The sequence below is a fragment of the Opisthocomus hoazin genome, chromosome 5 (assembly GCF_030867145.1).
Source record: "Opisthocomus hoazin isolate bOpiHoa1 chromosome 5, bOpiHoa1.hap1, whole genome shotgun sequence".
NCBI classification, from domain to species: domain Eukaryota; kingdom Metazoa; phylum Chordata; class Aves; order Opisthocomiformes; family Opisthocomidae; genus Opisthocomus; species Opisthocomus hoazin.
The window spans coordinates 82,915,586-82,941,466 of NC_134418.1; the positions used below are offsets into that span (position 1 = coordinate 82,915,586).

Consider the following 25,881-nt stretch of genomic DNA (forward strand, 5'->3'; position numbering starts at 1 on the left):
AACCTTAGAATTCTTACGGTGAATTTAAGATGGGTGTATTGCAGCAGTGACAAGAGTGTGATTTTTGAGTCTCTCCTGACTCACAAAGGGTAAAAGAGCAAAGGCCAGACTCGGGTTATGGCACAAGAATCGCAGTGGAGCTGGGCTGTTACGGGGCTTGCAGGGTAATCTGAATTGTGGCTGTAACCTGAGCCCTGATACTGCTCCTTGGTGACGTGGAAGGGAGTGTTGAGACTGGCACTGATAAATTACTCTGTGAACAGCTCAGTTCTGTCTTGAAAATGATCTAGATCTAGCAGTAAATTACTGCCGTAAACCCTCTTCCCACAGCCTCCGCAAGGTATGTGGCAGCTCTCCTGTGGTTCTTGCCTGCAAGAACATCTGAGTCTTCAGCAAAAGATGCGTATTTTGGCCATCTGTAGCATACTGAAGTATGCTTTAATATCTTTACTGCATAAAATATGCTGTCTTTACTGTGATTAATACAGCCGCGCATAGGCACGCACTAGCTAACACGACCATGGGTGGTTTACAGTCATTGCAGTTAACTGATTTGAAATACACCTGCTTCCATTTTGTTGCTAAATTAAAAGGCTTGCTTGACTGCTACGCTGACTTGAAGGTGAGAATATTAAGTGACAAAATTACTGTCACAGGTTCACCCTCTCTCTCGCAGCTGCAGAATTACCATTTGAAACTGCAGTAAAGACTTCTCTAAGTTAAGTCGTTTGCCCTTTTGCATTGCAGTAATGCCAGATTTGAATGTGCTGTATTCATCTGTGTAATTTACTTCTATGGAGAAAACCAGAGCATTAATAAAGAGCAGGAATAGAAAGAAAGTCATAATAGGTGATAATCAAGATAACTAGTCATAATACCAAACAGAAACTTTTTAACAATCTTGTGAGAAGCTGATATTATAGCTTCATTTCATCTCTCATATCTGAAAAAAAAAAATATGACTTTCAATAATTGGAGACACTAACAGGTTGGGTTCATTTTCGTCTAATAGGCACCAAAATGCATTATATCAACATATTTCCATTTCAGCATTGTAGAAATACATGTGAGGATTCTTTTCACATTTCCATTGTTTCACAAATTCAAAAATATTTTAAGACATTTTTATAGTAACTTTTTAAATACAAACTATAAACTTGCATATGATGAACCTTTTACATGTATATCAGTGCCCTCTACAGGATACACAAATGCACTTATTTAAATATTTTATTATAATTTATCAAAGGCATGCTAATTGGTATACAGTAAAAATGCTATAGTAGAGTTATTTCAAAAATCTGGATAATAGTCCTGCTGCTTTGTTGCTTCCTTTTGCATAAATAAAACTATTTACTAAGTTGTAAGAATGCAGCAGTAATTATCACATAATCGTAACAATTTTTCACTATGCTGCAGTAATGGCAAAGTGGAGAACAGAAAGAAATGTCCATTAACATATGGCATAAAGAACTGGCCGCTAAAACCTATACAAGGCACCCTATGAATTAGTTTTAATGCTAAGGGTGACTTAGATGACTTCTGATCCAGTTAAAGTGAGATTTCCAAACCAGCTTTGGCAATTTAGATAAAATCCAGATGTGTCAACTGCAGACCAGATGTTGAAGGCAAATACTTCAAGGAGCTTAGGTTGTGTGGCTTGTTGCTCTAGTCTCAGTCCAGTGCCAGTAGCTAACTAACCTCTAGAGATTCCAATTTCTTTTTGGGCTATAGATAAAAGATAAATAATCTGTACTCTTAAATTAGGCAACGAATGAAATGTCTAGACTTCTTGTAGAAACTCCTGATAAATTCCTCTGAGCGTTTGACTTTTCAAAATCAAACTATTTATTTATGAAATATCTTAACTGACGGACAAGCGCTCTTTTCTTTTATCAATAGCTAATAACTAATTCTTTTTTTTTAGAGTTTTTTGGAGAAAATTGGATGGACATTCATGGCTAGGTTTTGTTGGTAGACAGCAGTGCATTATAGAATATTCAGAAAGCTTCAAAATGAGAAAGTATTGCAGATTGTTCTCAAAACTAAGTGAGAAAAAATTTTGTCCTTCTCACGTTTTTCCTCCTTTAGATTTTAACGTTTTTTCATAGTATTCTATACAAATATATGACATTGTGCTTTTAATAAAAATCAAGATAAAATTCTAAGGTAAATCAGTTAAACTTGAAGTTAAAGCCTTCATTTTGTACTCAGGATACCCAAATTCATGTCCCATTTTTTTTTACATCACAGGTGAGCCCACTGGTTATGAAGCTATTGACTGTTGTGTGATAGTCCTCTCCTTCATTGATCCATTCATTTTTCGTAACGAAAACAATTCTATTTTGTAACTTATTAACTATTCATTAGAACATAAGCCTGAGTGTTCCAAATCCTAGGGTTATCATCTACAACAAAGTGAAAATACAGTATTTTTGAATTATTTAATACAAAAATAATACCATTAGAACTCAATTTTTTGAATGTAGACAAGGACAATTTGTGCTCTATGCTCTACTATTGTGAACCTAGAATCATTTACATCATTTTAAGAAAAATGAAAATCCACACTATCATATACATCTAGGAAAAGAAGATGATTTTTTGTTTTTAGGAATTATTTACCATGAAATCTAAATGTGGGCTTTAAATCTATTCATACATCTAGCTGTTGTAATTTTTCAAGGGCACTGTATCAATTCAAGTAGAAAATGGTTGTAGTTTATCATTTTTATTGTCATGTGTATTTCCATCTGTCATACATCATGGGAAAAAAGTAAAAAATACTATGAAAATTATTATTTTCTGAAACTTATTCTTTGTAAACACTTTATATGTTTTCAATTCCATTCATGTTTTGAAGAACTATTTAATTTTAATGTGACTTCTCAGCAGTTTCATTGAAATATAATGACCTTTTTCATTCCAGAAGTAGCATTTAGCATAGCCATTTCCAATTATTAATTGAATTATGTTACTACTACGCTCAGCCAAAATTTTATTCAAATAGATTCACTTTTTTAACAGAGTACACCAAGTGGTGGGCAAACAGATTTTGGATGTGAACCTTCAAACAAATGTGTGGATGAGCAACTGAACACACAGGCATAATCCAGTTTCATTTCCATTGCAAGACAAGAGGTGTCTTAACTGCCCACCATTAGGAAACAATCTTTCAGATGTTTGTAGTCAGTAGAACTAAAGATGGTATTTAAGAAGATAAATACTGACTGTTGTAATTTTTCAAGTATTTCCTGGAGTTGCGATTTGCTTTGACCAAAATTTATCACACTAGAGATGCTGAATTTTAATTTATTGGCGAAATCCTTCTTCTTATCTAAATGAAAGGCTTAGTATAAGTCTCGCTTTCTTAAGGTTGCCATACAGAAAATATGCATCAAACATGAGTCATGCTCAAGGGCATTAAGTAATGAATCTAAATCATTCACTTTAGAATTTACTTTTTAATAACGGTTTACCTCCAAAGACTTCAATGTTCGTGCTTTAGTTTACAAGCGATCAGCTGCACCTAGTCAGGCCATACTACAGCTGTAATATACCTCCAATATGGCCACGTCAGCATCATAACTGAAACCTTCACTAGTTAACATTAATCAGTTTTGCTGCTGAGGGACTCCGCAAGATTGAAATCCCAGCAATCCTGCCAACCCCATTTTCATAAAATAACCTACTTTAATTTCAATTGTGTACACCTCCATAGCAAAAAATCCAGTTTCATTGTGCTTTTTTTAATGTGAGTACTTAGCTAAATTACATTTCAAGCCATTTATTAAATTTGAAAGTCTTGAAGAGCTGCACAATCAACATGTGGTCCAGAAGCTGCATTCTGACTCCCTTGGGTTTCTAATCAGCCCAAGTCAAATTATAACTGGGCTTTTGAAAAGGAAGCAGCAAGCATTTTCTGTGGTCTTTTTTATAATTGCCTTCATTGATGTCCCTAGTTGAATGTTTCGGTTTTCTTCAGTCCGGCAGTGATCAGGTCTTCCAAGGTCTCAGTGTTGAACAACAGCTAGCTAATCCACAAAGGCACTTCTAATTTTTAGCTATGTTCGCATGGTAAAAATTAAGAATTGGGGTTTTTTTAATGCAATTAAACTTTTAGAACATAAAAATCTACGTTTTCAAGGTCTCTTCAAGGGTAAAGCAATCTTGATTAATTACTCATATTTCTCTGTGCGACCTGTAGATGCTTTAACTTTATAATGAGCTTGCAACAAGTAACACTGCAAGCTTCAAAATGATAAATATTTTACAAACTCTTATTTAAACTCTCTGACTCAGAGGATAAATTGGCATTACACTCCAATACTTGCATAATCGTAGTACTTCATCATATTGTTGCTCGACTTTTCTGAAAAACCTAGAGAAAGATCAAGGCAGTAAGGTTCAGCTGTGTCTGTGACGCTGCAACCCCATATAATTTGTACACGTCAAAATGCCACACAACCCCGTTGTCAGTACTGAGGTGATCTGCTTACAGGAACGAAGTGAAGGAGAGGGATAATGCTAATATATGGCTCACATGGCAAAATAATTTATTCATTTTGGATTCTTGGCTTCTCAACTCTTCAGCCGCCATTCTTTTTGAAAAAAAAGCCTGGCTCAACTAATCAGTATACTCAGGTGCTGGTCTTTTCATGCTAGTCCGTTATTAAGTCACTGAAAGGTAGCAGTGGTGGTGTGTGAACTAACTCTTATATTAGGAAAGGATCATTTGCTGGTTAAATAAAAGACAAAACTTCCTCAGAATGTACATACATAAGCAAATATAATCCGGTACCAAATCTCAACATTGTACTTCCATTGTTTTTATGAAACTTGCCATTTCCCAAGGGATAAATTTCAGTAACCAGTAATATGAGGAGAAATGAGTTGTTTATGCTGGTGTCTCTGAAGTCTGAAAATTCAGTTTCAGCAGGAATGTGTGACTAGTTTTGCTTGTAGCAAAAGGGTCACTTCGATTTGCTCTGAGTCAAAAAAATATGTTTTAAAGGTCTGGTATTTACAAATCTGCTATGCATAATAAGGTTTGTAAGTACACGACTGCGCTTGTTGCCTTTTTGCCAGACTCATGCTACTTACTGAGTTTTCTCCAGCAACCTTCGTAGCGACCAGTGTTCTTTGACCAGTAGTTTGCCTTCACAGATGCTGCTTTCTTAGTGAAGTCTTTACTTAACTCATTCTCTTCCACTGGAAGCTGGAGCTGGGAGTAATTTTATCGTTATACTTACAGTTTTGATTTTATATCCTTTGCACATACTCCTTGCCCTTGCTATTTTATTTCCTCTGAAAGGTTCACTTTTTACAGCTATCCATTCTCACTCGTGTTCTTTTGAATTCAGTTCCCCAACTACTTCCTTTGAGCTGTACTTGAAAGGGCTTGAAGGTTCAAGTCTTTTCCTTTTATTCTGTTTTTATACTTGTTCAGGTCTCTCTAGAATTTCACTCATCTCAAAGTAGATCCTGAGTATGATTCTGTAAATCAGGGAATACAATTAAGAGATCCTTGTCTTATTTCTGTAAAAAATAAGTGGTTTAACATTGTAAATTATTACACACCTAAAGTATATTTCTTTCATTTAAAAAATCATGGTATTCACTTTGAATTGTTATTTATATTTTTATATTTATTGTTCATAGAAAGATATATTGGTAGCACCATTTCCTAAGCTGTACTGAACTACATGATCTAACTTCCCATCAAAGCACTACAGATTTATGTCTAGTAAATTAAAAAACAAAGAATACCGTCCTACTGTTTTTCTTCTGTTCTGTATTTTTAAATAATGCTGATCCTCGTCTTTTATTTGCTACACAATCCCTTTCCATTTTTCTTGATCCTACTGTTTAACTGCTGAAAATGCGTCAGCAAATTCTGGCTGGCTGCTCTTTTTCGTCTTTTTTACTGAGAACAAGACAATTGTGAGTGCCTGCTTTTCTTCTAGTGTAAAATAAAAGGGATGGGAAATATTCTTGAACTAGTTGATAGTGTATTTTAAGAGGATGAAACACTTATCACAAACACTGTGATACTTACCATATGTTGGATTATATCTTAAAAAAGAAAAAGAAACACCTATGGGTTTTTTTGAGTTTTAATTACATTTTATTTAATTATATCAGTTTATCCTTAACTCTACCAGCCTGGATTTTCAGTCTGCTTGTACAATCTGGTCTTTATTTCCAAATTTCTGTGTTGTTGGAGGAGAAATGCCTTCTCCTTTTCTAAAGAAATGCTGCTGAAAGTGAGGAAATAGTAACATAGTCTTCGAACCAGCTGTCATTTATCTTTTGTTATCAGTCTTTTCCCAATATTCTCTTTGGCACTTCTGATTGATTTAGTGTCTGACCCATACTACAGTGATGTTTTATACATCTTTGCATTAATTCTGCTCTTTCAAACATTACAGCTGTGGTCTTCTCATAAGACGAGACTGACAGTTCTGCATCCTGCTCACTTCTTTACATCTTCATATCCCTTTGCCACCTTCAAAAAGACAAAGAGCCCTTGGCCTTGAAGGTGTTTAATTTTGCTAATGAAAAAGATGGACAGGATCTGGAAGCGCACTCTCTGCTGCCTGGTATTCAGCTCCAGTAGAATTTCTTTTATGCCATTACAGATGGGGGTGAGATTTCAGGTTTGAGTGACAGAAAGCCTGGCTATACAGACATGTTATCCCTGTCTCTTAAAGGCAGCAGAATCCCAAGGCAATGTCAGGTTTAAGAAGCAGATTCTGCACAGCACCTCAGACCTTTATTAATATTTTTGGTCTTTTTTCATTCTTAGAAAATAATTGCTTTTAAGAATGGATTGTGTAAATATTTGTCTTTTTTTCAAATAACTTCGGTGAGCATTTATCAAAACCCTAATTTTTTCATTGAAACTAGAAATTAAAATTCAGTAGAAAATGAGTTCAGTTTTAGTAAATAGTTGCTCATTTTCTTTGCCTCGATTTTGAGCACCCAGTAGGAGATATGTGTGCATTCACTACCAACATTAAAACTGAAGGACATTCCAATTAAGTCTCTAATTTATGAGAACAAGGTATTTAATGAGAAAGGTCTGATGGAAAGAAATGCTTCCTTATCTGTAAAACGATCCATCTTCAAAGTGTTGAGATCAGCCTTCAGGCAAGTCAGTGCTGAAAAGTTTAGATCTATAAATGCCTTCGGATTGGTATGTGAAATTCATCTATTGATAAGCAAGTCTAAGGTTTCACGTGATGTCGGTCCAGATTTTGATATAGCAATGCAAACAGGAATATGAGGAGACACTGATAATAATTAATAAAGGATTCAATCAGATATTTTGTCCTAAAAATGTCCATTTGTGGTCATACATTTCAATGTGTTTTTATTTTCCAAAGTAATTGTACTGTATTTTATTTATGTATTTTAGGCACGGAAGGGGCAGTGTTTGGGCACTCTGTGGAGACACCCCATATCAGAGCAGAACCTTCCCAAGACCTCAAGTAGGTGTTGTTCAAAAAGTTATTTTAAAATCAAGTATTCTCAAAAACAGTTAAGTCTTGATTAAAAGCAAATATCTGTGTAGTAATATATACTGCCTACTCAATGACTCATACGTGTCCAAAAAATTGGTAGACTCCAATTTGTTCTAACTAGTCAAAAAACCCCTCAAACTTCTGTCACACAAAATGTAAAAATACAATACTTTTTATAAATCACTTGTCTCCTGTAGCAGAATTCTTGAGAAGTATCCTTTCCCCAGAGGCTGGAATAGTCAGGCATTTTTAAGGTCAGTTGAGCACAGTACTCTTTAACAGCATCAGACCCAGATTTTGATTTTTTTATGAGCCATTACAGAATATATAAGTCAAGTTTAAGTAAACAGTCCCAGATTTTTTCTTCAAATTATGTTTCCAGGTTGTTGGGTTTTTTGAATACTACACGCACACTTTTCAAAAATTCATTATCAAGTGAGGCTACATTGGTAAACGTAAAAAAATCAAAGTTTTCTGTACATATTCGCACAAGAGGAGAAATAAGTAAATAGTAAAAGATCAAGTCTAAATCTTACTAAAGCATCTGTAGACTGAGAAAGAGAAGATTTAGGAGGGTTTATAATGAAAGCTCTTTCTTGAAGTGCATGTATGCGTGCTGCTAAATATTGCTCTGCAATTTATATGGATGACTAACAAGTATATACGACAATCTCAGAAAATCAAAGGTCCTTGCTTGTTTTTCTCTCAGCAGAACTAATGAGAGACAGTACAGACTTTGTTTCAATTCTATTATGGCTCCTAAATATTAGATACCTAACCCTTTGCCCACCCAGCAGCGTTTGCAATGAATTGCTACAGAAAGACAATGTTAAATGCCCTTTGCTATGCATGGAAAGACGTTTAGGATCAGCACCCAGCAGCGATGTTGCAGAAATCATGGGCAGAAATCTGCCCATGTAGACAGGTTTGACCGTTGTATGCAGGGTGTAAGAAGTTAATGATTGTGTTTGATTATTTACACTAAACATTTTAAGGTAATGTGATGGTTTGGGGTCTTCCAGAGGATCCTACTCATTGGATTTCTATCTTAAAAATCCCTATCCCCGACCAAGATTCCTGTCAGTCTTTTGTTGAGAGTAGTTGTAAAGGCTTTTATTAATGACGACTCTCTAATCAAAGGGAGTTCAGTAAAAATCTAAGTGGAAACACAACGAGCTTTTCTTTTTTCAGGGGCCCAAAAATTTGAGTAAGAACTTGGAACTTGTCCCACTCAAAAGAACGTGGAGACACGGCTTAGTTCACTTCTTCCTAGTAATTAAATAGGAATAATAGAGTACAAATGTATGGTAAAGCAGATAATCCTGTACCTTCAGGATTAATTTCACAAGGGTTAAAATCACCTCATTTTGCCTCCTGTCTTTTGTCTTTATGCATTGCCAGGATGCTTTTTGTTGCTTAATGTTTTCCAACTCCACCATTCCTTCAGCTCCTTTTTCCAAGGTGGACTTAATTAGTGAGAATTTTACCGAATTTTGCCCTCGACTTTCTGCCCGCACATTAATAATAAACTTAACCCAAACTTTTTGTCTAAAAAAATGATGAAATGGAAACTCTTGATCTCTGGTCACGTAGCATTAAGTTATGTGTAAGTGATTTTATTCTTAATATATTCAGTCTATATTGTGTTCTGCAAGTTTTTGTACACATGTGCTCTAATATATTAACTAAGCTTCAGTGATACTCCTTTTTTAAAACTCTGAAGTAATTTTAATCTTTTAAAAATTAAGACAACTGCTATTAGGACAGAGCTTTCTTGGCTTTTGGTATGAACCTTTCTAGAAGGTAACCCGCAGACACTTTTTAATGTTGTAGCTTGAAAGAACTACAAATAATTGTGGGTTTGTGTGATATTTTCTGACAGTAAAATACAGTTAGACACTCAGATCATATATATCCCTTTGAAAATTCCATATGCATGAATGCAAATATATTAGGCTATGAGAATACTTTTGTACACGGCTGATAGATAAAAGAATTTATATTATATTTTAATTAAAATATAAATGATCCCTTATTTTTCATGTTGGAATATGTATTGGTGGTCAATTAATAAACCTCAGACATCAAGACATGAATATATTTAAATATTATCCCCCCCCTTTTTTTTTTTTCCAAAAAAAAGGGTGCTGGGAAATCATCCATAACCTTGGATGTGTAAAACAACTCATTACTGAATTTAAAGAGTGTAATCCTGACCACCTTAATTACTGTGAATGAAACAGAACTATAAAATTTGGACTAAGATCTTCATACTCGTAAGGCTTATAGCATTTGCCCCCAAAGTCCTGGCGTTTTAGCGCAACCTGTTCTGGACATGGAGCCAAAAAGAAAAAGTCAGATTCATGTTACTTTGACATCAGTAAGCTTTACCTCAGCCACGCTTTCTTGTGTAGTCAGATTTTGAGGTCTTCAGACAGAGGAACATCTGTAATATTTGCCATTAAGAATGCATTGTGTAAAAAGAAAATTCATTTGAGATTTAAAAGAATTCTTTCATATGTGTCCAACCACTTTGGTCACATCTTTCCCCTCTGTTAGATATTCAAATAATAGCTAGTGAGGTTTTGTTTTCAGAAGATGTTTTTCTACAGTCCTTTGTGAAAGCTGGTAAGTCCTTGTATGTCAAGTCCCCAAAACTAATTAAATCTGACTTTCATTAGCTGGGATAAGCAACATAAAAGGATCATGCCTTAGAATCAGGAAAATAAATTATATCTTAATAATTTCATCTTCATATTTCTCTTGCTACTTTTTCTCATAGGACCACAGTTTGGAAAACTAAACTGCCAGTGTAATAGTTCCCCAAATACTGGTTTTAGGCTGATAGTGCATTAAAACATGGTGCACTAGCAGGTAATATCCATGCACAAAAGAGGCAGACAGTAGTTAAATGCAGATAGCTTTGCCCTCAATAACCTCCTTAATAAGGGGGTAAATTACTTTGTTGTTGTTCTCTGGGGATAACTGCAAGATCAAATTTAATAGGTTTTTTTCTATGTCAAGCCTCGCATACCATTGACTATCTGCTAATCCTGCAAGCTAATGCTGGGCGTAATGAGATGAAAATTGATCAAGCAGCAAGGAACCATCCAAGCTAGTAGCATCCTACTTTACCTCTGATAACAATTAAAAACACGCAGGTCTTGCTCAAGGGGTCTGTTTCACTCAGAGTTGCCTGATGGCTTATAAGAGTCATCTTTTGTGGCATTTCAGGAGTGGTTTACTAATAGCACAAAGTATCTATTCATTAAAAGCCTGGAGCCAGAGAAGGTATCAGAAAAGAATTTTGGCATTAACTTTTTAGTTATGTGAGCAGGCTGAGCATAACAAAAGCACTGGGACTCTGTGCAATTATTTTACGCAAAAGTCAAATAACAAACCAAACCTCATCAAAACAGAGAAGATGTAGTGGAGTAAAAAAACGCAGCTTCCTTCTTGTGCTGTTTTAATGATGTCAGGTTCTACTTACTTTCTCAGCATTTGTTTTTAATAAAGTGGAAATATTTAGTCCTTCTGTTTTCAGAATTTGTGTTTGGTGTTTAAATATTTATTTCAGTGTCGGGGCATGTGTATTGACAGCAACTTGTTTGCTTTGTCTTATCCGTAGCTGTTGAAAATACGGGGGTTTTATTACAGACATGTTTGTACAAAAGTAGAGATGGGTGTTGTAAAAATCTGAAGACTTGCCAAAAGCCAAACTTCTTTTTTCAACTGTATATATATGTTTTTATATATTAAAAAAAAAAAAAAGCAGAAGACGTAGAAATAAATAGAGAAGAAAGCCGGTAATAAAAGGTTGTCATTACTACGCAGATAGGATGCAGTAGGAACAAAAGATATGGCTCTAAAAATGAAAGAATAGTTTGCTTTAGTGTTTAGTGACTGTTGTTATATTTGACATTGGAGAAGGGAAAAGGATCTCATGGGAACTGGGATATGAACAAAGAAAATGTTGCTACCACAACAGAAAGCAAAATTCATTGAGTTTCATGTGGTTAATTTAGGGTGCTACGTGATCTCTCTCCCTGGTCTGTGACTGAACTAAATGTTAAAATAGGGTCAAATAGCCAAAATTTATAATAAAGCTTTCAAACTGGAAAGCAGATACCGTGGGACTGACAGGTTGGTAAGAGTAGCATTTCCAGTGAAATGGATGAAAAAAATGGGTGAAAAGAGTCATCCAGTATGTTAGACCTCTTAGTCTGAACTTGCTAGCGTACAATGCTTTCAATATTATTTTGAAAGATTTACTAGATGAATGGCTTACTAATGAAAATAATTAAGAGTAAGAAGATAAGTAAAAATTGAAATGAGATAGAAGGTGGGTAGATTGTGCCAATCCAAATAAATATTTTTCCCTTGATAAGACACCTGTTCTTCTACAAAATGGAAAATAGGTAGATCTCCCGTCTGCCGTTTAAGTATAGAATTTGATATAGAGCTATACCTAATGAGAAATAAAAAGGCAAGACAGAGATGAGTGTCTTTAAAAAAACTTTAAGTTATATGTAATAGACATGTATTGTTCAAATCCTCCTTTAGCCTGGAGGGAGATTGCAAGGAGTGTTTCTTCAGCGCTGAGCTTATTTCAGGTTTTAATAACTCTCTTCTAAAAGGAGATACACTGGTTTGGAAGAACTGGCATTCAGGAGACCTTGAGCACTAGAATAAGAATATAATAAAACTTCACAGTACGATGGTGAATATTAGTTGAAATATTAGATAGAAATCAACGTTCTGCCTGTCAGATGCAGGAGGTTCTGGAATAGCCTTTCAGAAAGGACAATTAAAAGTGTTTATTATCAGTGACTGGTTTATATTTGCTTTATGATTGTGCCATGCCATGGTTTCAGGAACACACAGATGGGCTCCAAGCATAGCTGTCTCGGGCTAACAGGGTTATGGGTGTAACTATAATATCCTATGAATCCTGTCTCAAAACCCGTATAAAGCTTGGAGCAGTAGAAAGCATTTGCACAGTGCTGAGTTATTGAAAGACAAAGCAACTTCACACGCTGCAGGTTAGCGTGAAAGCAGCTGGGCATCGTTCCATACGTGAAGCCCACTCAGATCTAACAGCAACTGTGATGAGCAGAGGCACCCGGAGTCCCCGGTGGAGATGTTCGGGGAGGCTTGTTGCATCAGAGCCCTCCCCAGGGCTGTCACGCCGCTTCCACACCCGAGATGCTGCTGCGTGTTCAAGATATTCCAGTTCCACATAGTTCCAGCCTAGGACTTGATATGAAAGCACATGCTTTGCTCAAGTATTTCACTTTCATGGGTATTCCAGGTAGAAGAGTTTGACTGGTATTTTAATGGCAATTGAACAACAATTCTCAATGCCAGAACTCATTTCTGAAGTGCTTTGGACTCTAAACCAAATTCAGTCTTTCTCCACCATACCTGCATAGTCCTTTTTGCTGTAGTTTTTCTGATTAAATGTGATATTATATACTACTTCTAGTCGCTAAAACTTGCACTATACATCATCAAGGACAAGTAATGCCTCTGTAACAGCCATAATATTTTAATTTCCTGTCTTTCTTATGATTTTAAGTGAAGAGACTTATTGCTGCAATAATAAGAAGGGTTATTTATATTTTTTCATTTAGGCAACATTTAATTTCCTTAGTCTTTCCTTATAATAATTTTGTCCCCAGAGATTTTTTCACTCTAGTTGTTCCTTTTCCCCTTCTCAGGAGTATCTCCATTTTCTGTGCTACTCTTGAGCCACTTTCCCAAGAAAACAAGGCTTCTTAATTTTGCTGTCTACCTATTCTCTCCCCTGATCTCTGTGACAATTTGTGAAGCAGATAGATAAGCAGTTTCATCCTTATTTGGTAGAAAGGCAAAAGATCATTAAGTTTGTATGTGTATTCCACAAACCAGTGCCTAACTAGAGTTACTAACATGCCTTAATAAGAAAATCAGCTAGTATTATTAGTATTTACTGCTGTCAGTTTACCTATTCATGTAGACATGGCTTCAGACTACCCTCAACTTCTGACGTATTTTGTTTCATGGTCAGGTCACAGTTATAGTACACGAAGGACATGGAGTTTCTAGAAGTTCTGTGGCTGTGGGTGCAGAGGGTATGGTTTGGGTTCTTGTCCTAGCACCATGTTGGAGCCAGGCAAAGGATATGAAGCTCATACAGGTGGAGTATAAGAAAACGAAGGTTCGGAAGGTGGGAGGTTGTGCGGAGGGTGGTTAGAGGGAGTACCTGAATTTATAAAGCTATGATTTCTACAGCTCACCAAGCAGCTCCTGTTGTTTATATCTTTAATTATAGGCTCCAGAGGTAGCCTAAGCAGTAGAGAAAATGAATAATTTTACATGTCTTATTCTACAATTTTTATTCTATCCTCGGTAGTATTTCATAAAATCATAGAATTGTAGTATCATCAAGGTTGGAAAAGACCTCTAAGATCATCAAGTCCAACTGTCAACCCAATACCACCATGTCTGCTAAACCATGTCCCGAAGTGCCACATCTACACGGTTTTTGAACCCCTCCAGGGATGGGGACTCTACCACTGCCCTGGGCAGCCTGTTCCAGTGCCTGACCACTCTTTCAGTAAAGAAATTTTTCCTCATATTCAATCTAAACCTCCCCTGACTCAACTTGAGCCCATTTCCTTTCATCCTAATTCAATGCCAAAAATAAAGAAAAAAGCTACTTGGCTTTTTCATAGTCTCCCACTCTATTTTGTATTGCAAAAGGTAAAAAATCTCTATTTCTTTTTGAAACAGTGCTTGCCCTAAAAAAGTGACTGAAAGTAAACTCACCTAACCTTTTCTGATTTTTTTTTCATGGATGGGCTGTTTTCTTCTTGGTCTGTTTTGATACAGTTCAAATACAAGCCACTGGAGAGTGTATTGCAAGCTCTCTGCTATGCTCAGTCTGAGGAGGTTGAAGCAGACCTGTCAAAGGAATTTCAGCAGAATAATTTTCCACTTGAGATGCAGTTTCATCAAGATGTTGATCAAAACCATGTCGCAGTTTATTTCAGCTAAAATACACCCATTTATATCAGCTTAAGGCCCTTTGGGGAAACAATATGGAAAATATCATTAGAAAATTAGAGGTGGTCCAGACTGTCACTTCCAAATCACAGGAAGCTAATGGTTTTCAAAACTGAGAAGATGTTATGTCAACCAGCTCTCATGAGTTTCCAGTTGTTCAAAGAGCCCAGTTCGGCTTTTCAGCCTCCCCCAGGCACTTTATGTTCAGATCTTACTCTTGATAGCCACTTGAGCATGATCTGTGGGCAAGTTGCTTCAATCTCTTGCTGTCAAGACAGATTACTGTTCTAAGAAAATATATTCTGAAAGACATCTCAGCTAATGGAACTGTTTGTGGAAAGAAAATAAGCTTTGCGTAAGGATGAGTAGCAGACTGGCAGGGCATGTGTAGAATGGGTTGCAGGTCAGAACAAAAGTAAGGAATATTACAGGAACAGAAGTGTTTTGGGTGGAATAAGGGTAGCTCTCAGATGTCAGGGCTGTGAGGAATCCTTTTCCCATACCTCTCCTCAAGGGAGTATTTTGGATTGTCACGTATACAGATCTTTGTCTCACCGCCTGAAAGTTTAGATTTTCAAGCATGTGGTGGTATTTATCTAAGAAATGAAAGCTTGTGTTCTAAACGATACATTTATATTAATTTTCTTGATTTTCCAAAGGTTTGAGTTTTAGTGGACTTTACATTCTAGAATGTCTGACTTTTTACTACCAGAGATTCCAGTTAGGCTTTCGCATTATTATGTGCTTAATCTTATTTCTGATTTTGATAATTTTCCTGTCATTAGCTATTCTGGCTATGCCCTCCCCCACTCTTAAGAAACAACCATGCATTAAGTTCTCTTTAACCTTCCTCACATCACCTGCTCAGTTTGTCAAGCTCTTGCTTTAAACATTTGCACTGTCCCGCACTCCTCACCTTTCCTTGATGCTTCTTCACTTTTTCTAGTCCTTTAATGACATCACTGAAAAACTCTTCAATGACATTTTATTCCTTACTTCTCCTCCTCAGTAAATATTATTTTTTTATATTCTCAGAAGAGATCCTTTATTTCCCTGTGTTTGGGAAATCATTTTTCTGATTTATCATGTTTGTCAAATAATGTTAAAATATTCAGTTGTTTCAAGTGTCGCTATGATAATGCAGACTCACTGAGCTGAAACCAGTGGCATATACGGGGTAATTAGAACTCAGATTTGAGCCCAGTGAGGTGATTTCTGGCTTAATGAGATTTTCAGGAGTTATAATAAGGGCATGCTGACACATGCCGAAGTCAGTGACATGCAGAACATGGACATAACATGAAATGCTATACTGAATGCCATTCCACTGTCCTAATTTAAGAAAGTTTCCTCTTTATTTAAGTTTATTGTCCCTGGGTTGAAAAATAGAATATTGGGAAAAAAGGTCATGTTGTTATTTACTGGTTTAGGCCATTACCTACTGCATAAAACTTTTATTTAACTTTCTCTTACTTACGACTCATGTTGTGAAGTCACAAAATAGTGAGCCAAATTGTGCCCTTAAAGGTTAGGTTCCCACATAAGTCAAAGAGAGCTTCACATGAACGTATGAGAATTTCCTTCTTGATCAAGGATAGCTGATGACCAGTGAACAACGTTAAAGATTCATGAGGCCTTTACATTTACCATTCTATTTCAATAAAAATAATTATTTCATCCTGAAAATACAAGCATTTGGTTAAAAACATCAGAATAACACAAGCTTCAGGAGAAATAACTATTCTAGCAATGATTCATATGCATATTGCAGAGGTGCACATTTTGATACATGTAAAAGCACAAAAAATAGATTTTTAGTCATTTTTATATATATGTTAAAAAGTGCATGTATAATCCCATAGGTAGTATAAGTAATGGGGTTGAAATGAATGAACAGTGGTTTTATTTTCATAGAATTCCCACTGTAATGTCAAACGCAGCCAATCAAGAATCCTCTGAATAGTTCCAGTATCTTAAAAAAGGGCTTCCAGGATTTTTGTCATCATGGTTGTAAAAGTCCCCAGTGATCCTTTATGGATACTACTGGAGATTGCAGCCTGAATTCCAGGAAAAGGACTGAATGGAAACCTGAATTTTATCTACCACCATCAGTGTTCAGCGGTCTCCTTTAAGGATTCTCACTTTCACTGGGGGACTCCTGAATTCAGCTTCCTTGCGTATTAGGGCAGCCAGCTGTTCTGTACATAATACTAGAAATGGAAATAATATGTATTTAAAATTATGTGAACTTTATGGAAAACAACATTTTCAAAATTATTGTTTTAAAAATTTCTTAATTCTAATTTGGAACAAAATAATTTCACTTGTGAAAGAGGAAGACCCTGCGTTCTATGGGATTTTGGGTTTGGGAGTACTTGTTTTCAAGGAAGAAGTAGGAAGAGGGGTAGAGAGTGGCTTGGCATATCATATCCGTTCGCCTTCCCTGCTCCTCTTTGTGTGTCTTACCCATCTGCAGCCCCGGTCTGCCACACCTGTTTACCTACAGGCAGTAGGATCAATGTTGTAATTACTTTTATCTATAGCAATCTACAAAAAAGTTCACCAAGTCAGTGTGTATATTTCCATTGATTTTGTTTTTGCAAAACTTTCTTTTAGTAACAAGATTCCCGTGCTAACTGAAAAAAGCTGCAACAAAATATGTTGGCAAGACCATCATATACAGATGTTAAATACTTGGAAGTATTGAAGTATATCTTGACTCCCAGGCATAAAGATGCCAGTAAAGGAGAAATGAGTACCTACTTTCCATGTGCGATCTCTAGTTGAAAGCATATTTTTTAATCCCCTGTTTTGAATACAAATTCCAAACTGGTAGAGGTTCGTATGAGTCATTTAACTAAGTAGGGTGGGTTGGATCCACTGCTTAAATAGACATGAAGCAAATAAATTATTCACATTTACACAGGGGAATCTTCTATTTCCTTCTATTTTAAGAAATACCTTCTGCTAGTCAACAGAGAAAAATTAACATATATAAATTATATCCCATGTGAGTATGAGGGATATGCAAGATGTAAATCTAAAATATTTCTTAAAATCCAAAATGAAACTTTCTGGCTCATTTTTTAAATTATTTTTCTCTAGTAAATTCTAGGTCAGCTTGTAAACAGAAAATACCAAATTAAAAATAAATGTTTCTGCATTTCTGATGAGAAATATTTTAATACCCTCAAAGAAACTTCTTCAAGATATTTGAAAAGTTTCCTTTTTTAGCAATAATTCTTTAATGAATTCAGCTCAATCTCATATAGCTTTGAACCTCTGAAATTTATCTTTTTCGCAAATTAACCATTGATAATTAAAAAGAAAACTACCCTACTCTGCTCTGGCTAGATGATCTGTCTGCATTGCACATAGTGAATTGACATATTATGTTAATCTAAAAACCTCTTTTTAAAAGCCTCTTTGTCTTTCCCACAGTGTTGTAGTTTCTGTCGAATAACAGCAGTAGTTACCTTCTTCATCATAGCTTTCTATTGTTTGGGAAAGGAAAAATTAAATTGTATGAATAGGATTCACTCACAGACATAAGTGCCACTGTGACAGGCCATCGGTAAATCTCAAAGGCAAGAAAATTCTTGATATGCTGTTGTCATCATGCACTTTTCCTTGGAGGGATGAATATTAAAATGTAGAGTGTTACAGGAAGTTTATAACAGAAATCAAAACTTTCAGAAATACGACAAAGAAAAAATATAAAGCAGCTGCATATCAAAAAGTAATTTGTCTCAAAACATTGAGGAAATACTCTATGTGTATAGACTTTTGCATTTCCAGTAGCGTGCCGCAGATTGCACAGCTAAGTCACTTTTCAGATGTAGATCATCCAGAGAATAATAACAAGAAAAGCAAATTAGTAACTGAAAAATGGATTTAGGCATTCAATTTTACTAATAGATGACTGGTGCTTTAAAAACTGCTCTGTTGATCATCAGCCATTCATTGACATTTCTAGCACTTCATTTCAGGAAACTCCTAAAAAAGAAGGTTGATATTAACAACTTCTTCTGAAATACAGAAATTAATTGCCCAAATGTCTTCATTTTAGATAAAATGTCTTCATTTTAGATAAACTGGAAGTCATTTACATTAATGTAGTTGATGAAAAATAATGATGAAACTAGACAAAACAACTCTGAGCTATGCACTGTCATGTATTTTTGAAAAAAAAAAATCATTCTTCAAAAAAATTGTAATTTCTTGAAAGATATTCCTAAACAGATTTTTATTGTCAACCTGCTGAAAAAATTCAGTCAGGTCTGGGAGTGGTTTTGATGTTATGAAATCAGAAATATTTGTGACTTTGCTAGTACCCATCAATTTAATGCAATAAAAGTAGTTAAGAGCACTTTTGTCTTCAAGTTTATGAAATGGCATCTGAAACTACTAGGAAATATTAATATTCCTGGATAGTAGGTTATAAATTGCAAAAATATGCTGCTGAAAAATATGAAATGGAAGTATCCAATCATTTAACATTTATACAATTCAGTTTCCTTTCAAATTCAAGATAAAACCTCATTAAGCAACTGAGTACTTTCAATAACCTAAACTTTATAGTTTATATGCTTTCTAAAAGGTTTTGGAAGCTCTTTTTCTGCTGTCTTAGAGACATCAGAAGTTCACAAACCATCACCTGAAAAACACTGATGTATGTGATTAAATAATTCATGATATTCAGATTCTTCCCGGGTACAAAGAACTGCAGAACCTTGTATTAACTTCTCCCTATAAAGTGTCAAAAAAATGAAAGAAAATGGCTTAGCACTAACAGAAATACAGATTTTTCTACTGCTCCTATCTACATGTATCCCATGTATCCTTTTTTTTATATCGCTACAAACAGTCTTTTCCTCTGTCTGGACACCCGCTTTCAATAGATTCATTCTGTGTTGCCATATACTTTCTTTCCTTTTTTCTTTTATTTCTAACTTTCGCTATTGAGTGTCAGTGACATGCAACAAACAAATATTTTACAGACACCTCCTCAGTGCCTTACTTTGCATGCAAATGTGGCATTTTGGTTTCAAAATGATAATCCATCACTATCTTGTACACTTAAAAAATTCAATAGTTGAAATACAAAGAAATCCTCTTGTTCCATTGTTTAATAGATCTTTCATTTGGCTTTTCTGTAGCAAATTCTTTGTCAAACTCTTCTTTTCTTTATACGTCTAGTACCTCATTATATTTTTGGATGGATGTGACATAGCACTCAAAATACAATTTGTGGTAGAGGAAAATACAATGTTTTCCTCAAGCTACTCATTCTAGACATTTCCATCGTTAATATATATCATCTTACAAAAAGCTTGTGTTCAGGTAAAGAGGAACTGTGTTCTGTCATTATATTGGAATGTAAATAGATTAAAATATTTGTCTTGTTCTTAATGGGGCTATGCAATAAATCTACAGCTGAACACAACCGGAATCCAAATTTTGGTTTCCTAGTTCAATACAGTTTTTATCCGGTCAGCTTTCCTATTCAGTGTGTTAGCACAACTGCTACAAAAATCCTTGCATTAGTACTTCCCTGTCAAGAGAAACCTGTACAGTACTGAGAGACAACATAGCTGAGAGAGTGTCTTGGTTCTGCACTAAGGTTGACAGAGAATCTTGAGCATAGAGAAAAAAAAAATGGAAAGACTGACAGGAGTAGAACAATAGCTGCTTGGAGGAAGGCTACCAAAGCCCAGGGATATGTGCCTTAACTGTGTTATAACAGGGTTAAAGAGCATAATGAGTATTTTGCAGAACAGAAAAATATCATGCAAAAAGCCACAATAATAGAGACATAACAGAATTTCTTTTACTCTCATCTTCATACATAATGCTGCTACACCTACCTGAAATACAAATGAGCCTATGAAGGCCAAGTCATTCTAATCAGTTTTACATCATTATTTAAAACTTTTTAACTGTTTTGTTTTCTTTATTATTTAGATGAACGTATGTCATCGGTCACTAAGCTGACTTTAGTTATGTAATGCCAGTAATGTCAGTTTAGTTATGTGATGACTGTCACCTGTCACTACAGAAGCACTTGCAAAGATGTGTGGAATCTTATGCACCTATATTTCAGTATTAGTACAGTCAAGTAAATTAGGTACTAGTGCCAGAAAGCATCACTAAGCAGACAAGCTTATATCAGCATAGGCTTAAATGTTGTCTTAAATAGAAATTGGTTTAAACACTTATTTAAAAACAATTTTACTTACTTTTTAAAAATGCTTTTAAATAATTTTTCTTTCTCCGAGCCATAGAGAACAGTGAGACAATCACGTGTATAAGTAATTTTTACTTCTTTACCTTTCAAAATATGTTTGTACCTACATGCATTGTGGTAGATGAGGTACTAATGCCAGAAAGCATCACTAAGCAGACAGGCTTATATCAGTATAGGCTTAAATGCTGTCTTAAATAGAAATTGATTTAAACACTTTGTAAAAAGAATTTTAAATATTTTTTTAAATACTTTTAAATACTTTTTCTTTCTCCAGGCCATAGACAATAGCGAGAGAAGCATGTGTATAAGTAATTTTTACTTCTTTATCTTTCAAAATATGTTTGTACCTACATGCATTGTGAAATTTGGCGCTGGGTGGCACTGTCGATTTTTTTTCAGTAGATTTTTTCTCAGCGGTTGGTTTTGTCTTTCAGACTTGAATCTCCTACTAGATCTTTGGTGATGGAAGCACCCAGGGGAGTGCAAGTCAACGCAGCTGCGGGAGACTTAAAGGCTACCTGCAGGAAAGAACTGCACTTACAGTCCACAGAAGGGGAGGTAAGTTCAGCTGGTAGAGCAATGTTCTACAGCTATGCCCAGCATTAACGCAAACACTGTGGGGATGGTTTATTCAGCAGCAAGGTAAACATCACAAGAAGTGTTCTGTGTTTGCCCATGTCAAAGTAATTTTGGTTTAGCTTGCTCGATTATTAATGCTTATTTGCTTCTTGCAAATATTTGAATCACTAAGTTTCATTCACACTGAAAAAGATGTTAGTTAAATGAATATAGATAATAATTATTTTTCATGGGAGAGTCAAGGAAAAAGCTACCCAGTCCTTCAGCATATCCATGGGACAGGGACAGCTAAGTGATAGTGGTAAAAAATTACTTTGGATGAATCTGACAAACTAAGAAAGAGAAGTTTGGATTAATTTGGATTAATATTTCATTAAATTGTGATGAAGAATTTTAACTAATTTGCTCTACATGTGGTTTATTTCCTTGAATTATTGCTACCTCTGCAAGAAAGACGGAGTGCTTCAATGGTGTGTTCACTGTACTGTTTCATATATACTGTGTTTCAGTGATCAGCTCGACATAAAGAGATTGTGGTATAGATTCTTCACATGTAAACCTGTGCAAACTCACACAAATGCTTTTAAATTGGGTCACTGGTTTGGTTGACCATCCATTTATTGTAGAAATGCATGAAAGATTACTGACATGAGAGTCCTTTCATCTTCTATCCTTAAAATGATACAACATTGAAAAAAACTTGTGCAAGGGTATCAAAGGCTCTCATATTCCTATTAGACACATTGAAGAAATGGATAGATTTTCAAATTTTTCTCAGTGGGTCTTGCCACGTTACAGCATTTTTGGAAAATATTCTTGTGAATATAAATATCTAATTAGCAATGGAGCTCTTTAGAAATTATTTGCCTTTTGTGTTTGTATTTTCCATTTTCTACCAAATATTTACAAATACTTTATGAACTATCCAAATAAGCAGCAACAAACAAAACCAGCATTCACATCTGTAGCAGATAATCCCCTGCAATGCACACTCTTTGCATTACAGTGCATACAGGAACATTTTTGACCAACATACTGCACCGAAGTAGCATTTTTCTATTGATGCAAGTACCTGTCCTGTGTAATTAAAGCTCAATAGTTTCCTAATTCAGAGCCTGAAATATTTATGTGCCACATGCCCCATCTTATTTCTGAGTGTCTCCGAAAGCCAGCTCTTCCCACAACCCCTGATCTTTACTTATCACCTCTCTAAATATGAAGTCTTTGTTACTATTTCCTAACTTTGCTGAGATAGCAGTAAGGGCAATCCAATCCTCTTTTAATAGTAAATATTATCCTCCCTTACCCTTATGCTTTCTGAGTATTTTTATTGCAGGGGCTACAACTTCCGGCAACCTTTCCTGCTTCCCCTCCATAAATCCATCCCTGACGCAATCCAATATGTTTCCTACATTTATTAACGTAAATTTTTTAACTTAGAACTTTTTTCTTTGTCCTTTCCCTTAATGATATTGCCAGAGAGAAAAAGCAATACTCAAATGAAAACGAAAAAGAAAAAATAAGACAGAAAGACTGTTACCTTTCCTCAGTCCCCCCTGATCCTTGAAGCAGTGATTGTATCTGTAATATCTTGGTTTAATATCGTGCGTCTCTGTGGTGCTTTTTACAAATATTTAGTCTAGGGATTCATCAGGTATTTCTGCCTATGTCAACACTGTGAGTTTATTGCACGACTTCTAATTTTTCTGAAGTATTTATTACAACTTATGGAGAAGGTAGTTTAGGAAATAATGTCCTATGACCTCGGCTGAACTTTGAGAATGGGAATCCCAGAAAAGCTGTAATGACTATATCATATATTATTCAGAACTGGAATTCATTTCAGTATTCAATGCTGTGTGAGAAAAAAATGCCAGTGTAAAGCAGACTTTGCTGAACTTCATATTAAAAATAGTTATATTCCTCTACATGCTAAGCAAGATTTTGCACAACTGTGATTGCCCAAGTAGATGTTACATTGATAGTATCAGAAGACAGACTAGCAACCTTTCCCCACCTTTTCCCAAGGAACTGTTCTGTCAACATGCATCCAACAAAGTTCAAAAAGTCAAATTATCTCTTCAATAGTTGCAATTCCAGTAAGATCTATAAAGAACTGTACCCTAAATCCACAGAGAAATGCCGTCCTGTGGTCAGACCAATGCCTTTGTCGTCTGCTATTTTATCTCTTACACTGGAGCAGGTCAGAGGAAAAAGCAGAAATACATTGGAAGGCGTACAATGAGCTTCCACAGCATCACCGCTGTGCAAGTTATCGCAGCCTCATTAGGGAATTGCTGGACTAGTTACAGCCTGGTGTGAGGAACAAGGCTAAACATCTGATGGATAAAACGTCTACTTAAGAAAATATTGATTGGTGTCCTTGCTTACAGCCCAAGAGATATACCACACATTAGCAGACAGTATGGAAAGAGGTGTAAAGGGTTTATCATTACCCATTTTTAAGAAAACACATTCTAAACAAAACAAAGTATCTATGTAAAAAATAATCTTTCACCTAAAAATATGTTCTTTATCAGTCAGGTTTCTTTCACGATTAAAAAGGTGTTCTCTTTGTGAATTGGATCTGTGAACAATTTTTGTGGTATTTCTTGTAGTAGATAAAATACTTTTTTTTTATATTATTCTCACACTGGTTAACTAAATTTCACTTTTTAATGTTTGTAAGCTTATTGAAAAAATCATCAAAAATATGTGAATTTATATTTTCCATCTATATCATAATTATTGCACTTTTATGCCAGAAAATAGCTGAGTGGCGTCTGGAATTAACCAGTTATAGCCATGTAGGAGAACATTAAGAATTTACTGTGGATTAAACTATGAAACATGTTATTTCCATTTATTTAACTATAACTTCAGAATATTTTTTAAGAACATAAATGTTTATGAAATACTTTTCCTCTAGCCCTATTTCTCATGCAGTATAATCTCTAGCCTCCCACATCATAAACAGAAAGTCTCAGCAAGTGTTCTGAATTCTGCTGTTTGATACATTTTCTTTTTATTTACTGCAGTATTATAATAATCTTTTTAGCCCTATTACGCATTATAATGCATGATCCCAGACTGAATACTAGGGGCTGTAATTTAGACTCAGATTCTGCTGCCCCGCATAAAGCTCTTGAGCTGCACCCTTGTGAGTCGAGGCATCAGCAGAATCCTTTGATTCAATTATAGCTTGGCATTTGGTTGTGAACTGTGCATTATTCTGTAAATAAACCCTAACCAATGGTTTAAAGCAGCAATCAGTTACAAGGAAAATGAAACGTGAAGCTCCAGGGTCTGGCTGAATCTATTGGTTCGCACAGGAAGACAAAAAAGCATTTCTTGCCTGGAAATTCAGCACAACGACTGCCAGATGACTACTGCTTCTTTCGCGTATAAACACAATGCAAAAGCAGAGATCAGTTCTGAATTCTGTAGATACTAGATATTGCTGGGCATGAAAATATGTTAGAATTGAACCTGAAACGCATTATCATATAATGGTAAAATGCTTAAAGTATTATTTGATATTGTCTGCCCATTGGTCTAATAGCTAATTCTAATGGTTTTGACAACACGTCACCCTTTGAAGGAGAAGGCTGCTAACTAGCCTCGGCTCTGATGAGGCTCGTACAGCTGCTATGTTTTTTTTGCAAGAAGCTTCTGTGTAAGCGAGGCTCTGCATTTTCTTTGCATCCTGTTGATTATCAAAGACCAAGAAAATAAAAGCAGGAAGATGCACAGAGCCTTCTCATTTTTACAAACATTCATTTTTGTCTCCATTTCTGTGACCTTTTTCCTGTTTATGTCTTTATGCTCTTGTATTTCCTTGTCAAATTACACTGTTTCATGACATCGTTTGTAGGCTATATTTGGTTGTTTGTGGCATAGTGAAGCTGATCCCTTGGTGATGCTTATAGCTGTCACATTAAAAATGAGCAATACTCTAACAGACAAAGTTTACTCAAAATCAGTGTAGTAGGCAAGAGGCCAAGTTTGTATGAACCATTCTAGCACAACCCAGGTTATGAAACATACACCCAAGATTTTTGGTAGAGGCTAACAAATGCAGATAGTACCAATATTCGATATACAATCCTATCCAGTCCTCTCCCTAAATCCAGAGGAGGTATTTAACACAGCGCTTAATACTTAATGAAACTGGAGTAATCTTCACTTGTAAGCCCAACAAACAGCACCATTTTAAAGCTTCGGTTTTGGTGTTTTTTTTGGTGGGGGTTTAGTGGATGGTTTTTATGTTCTGAAACAGAAACAAGAAAGGATTTTTTTTTTAATTATCTAAATACACTGAAATGGATTTACCTTGTTCTGCAAGCTGCTTGTCATGACTACAAAGGAATGGCTGATGAAAGGCAACAACATTTCCTAGATTAGTTCAATTCAGCCAAGTTATGTTTGTCTGAGATTAACAGTTTGCAAAAAAAAATGTAAATGTTTGACACGGATTAAGTG

The 25,881-nt window shown here is 35.5% G+C and overlaps 1 protein-coding gene across 2 annotated transcripts in view; it reads left to right on the forward strand.

Moving 5' to 3' along the window:
* The window catches only part of SGCZ (sarcoglycan zeta), a 489,220-nt gene that overhangs the window by 456,384 nt on the left and 6,955 nt on the right, over positions 1-25,881 (forward strand). For both annotated transcript variants that reach the window (XM_075420147.1, XM_075420148.1), the window contains 2 exons: positions 7,421-7,493; positions 21,255-21,378. In XM_075420147.1, the coding sequence (XP_075276262.1) occupies positions 7,421-7,493; positions 21,255-21,378 (197 nt within the window). The remainder of the gene's footprint in view (positions 1-7,420; positions 7,494-21,254; positions 21,379-25,881) is intronic.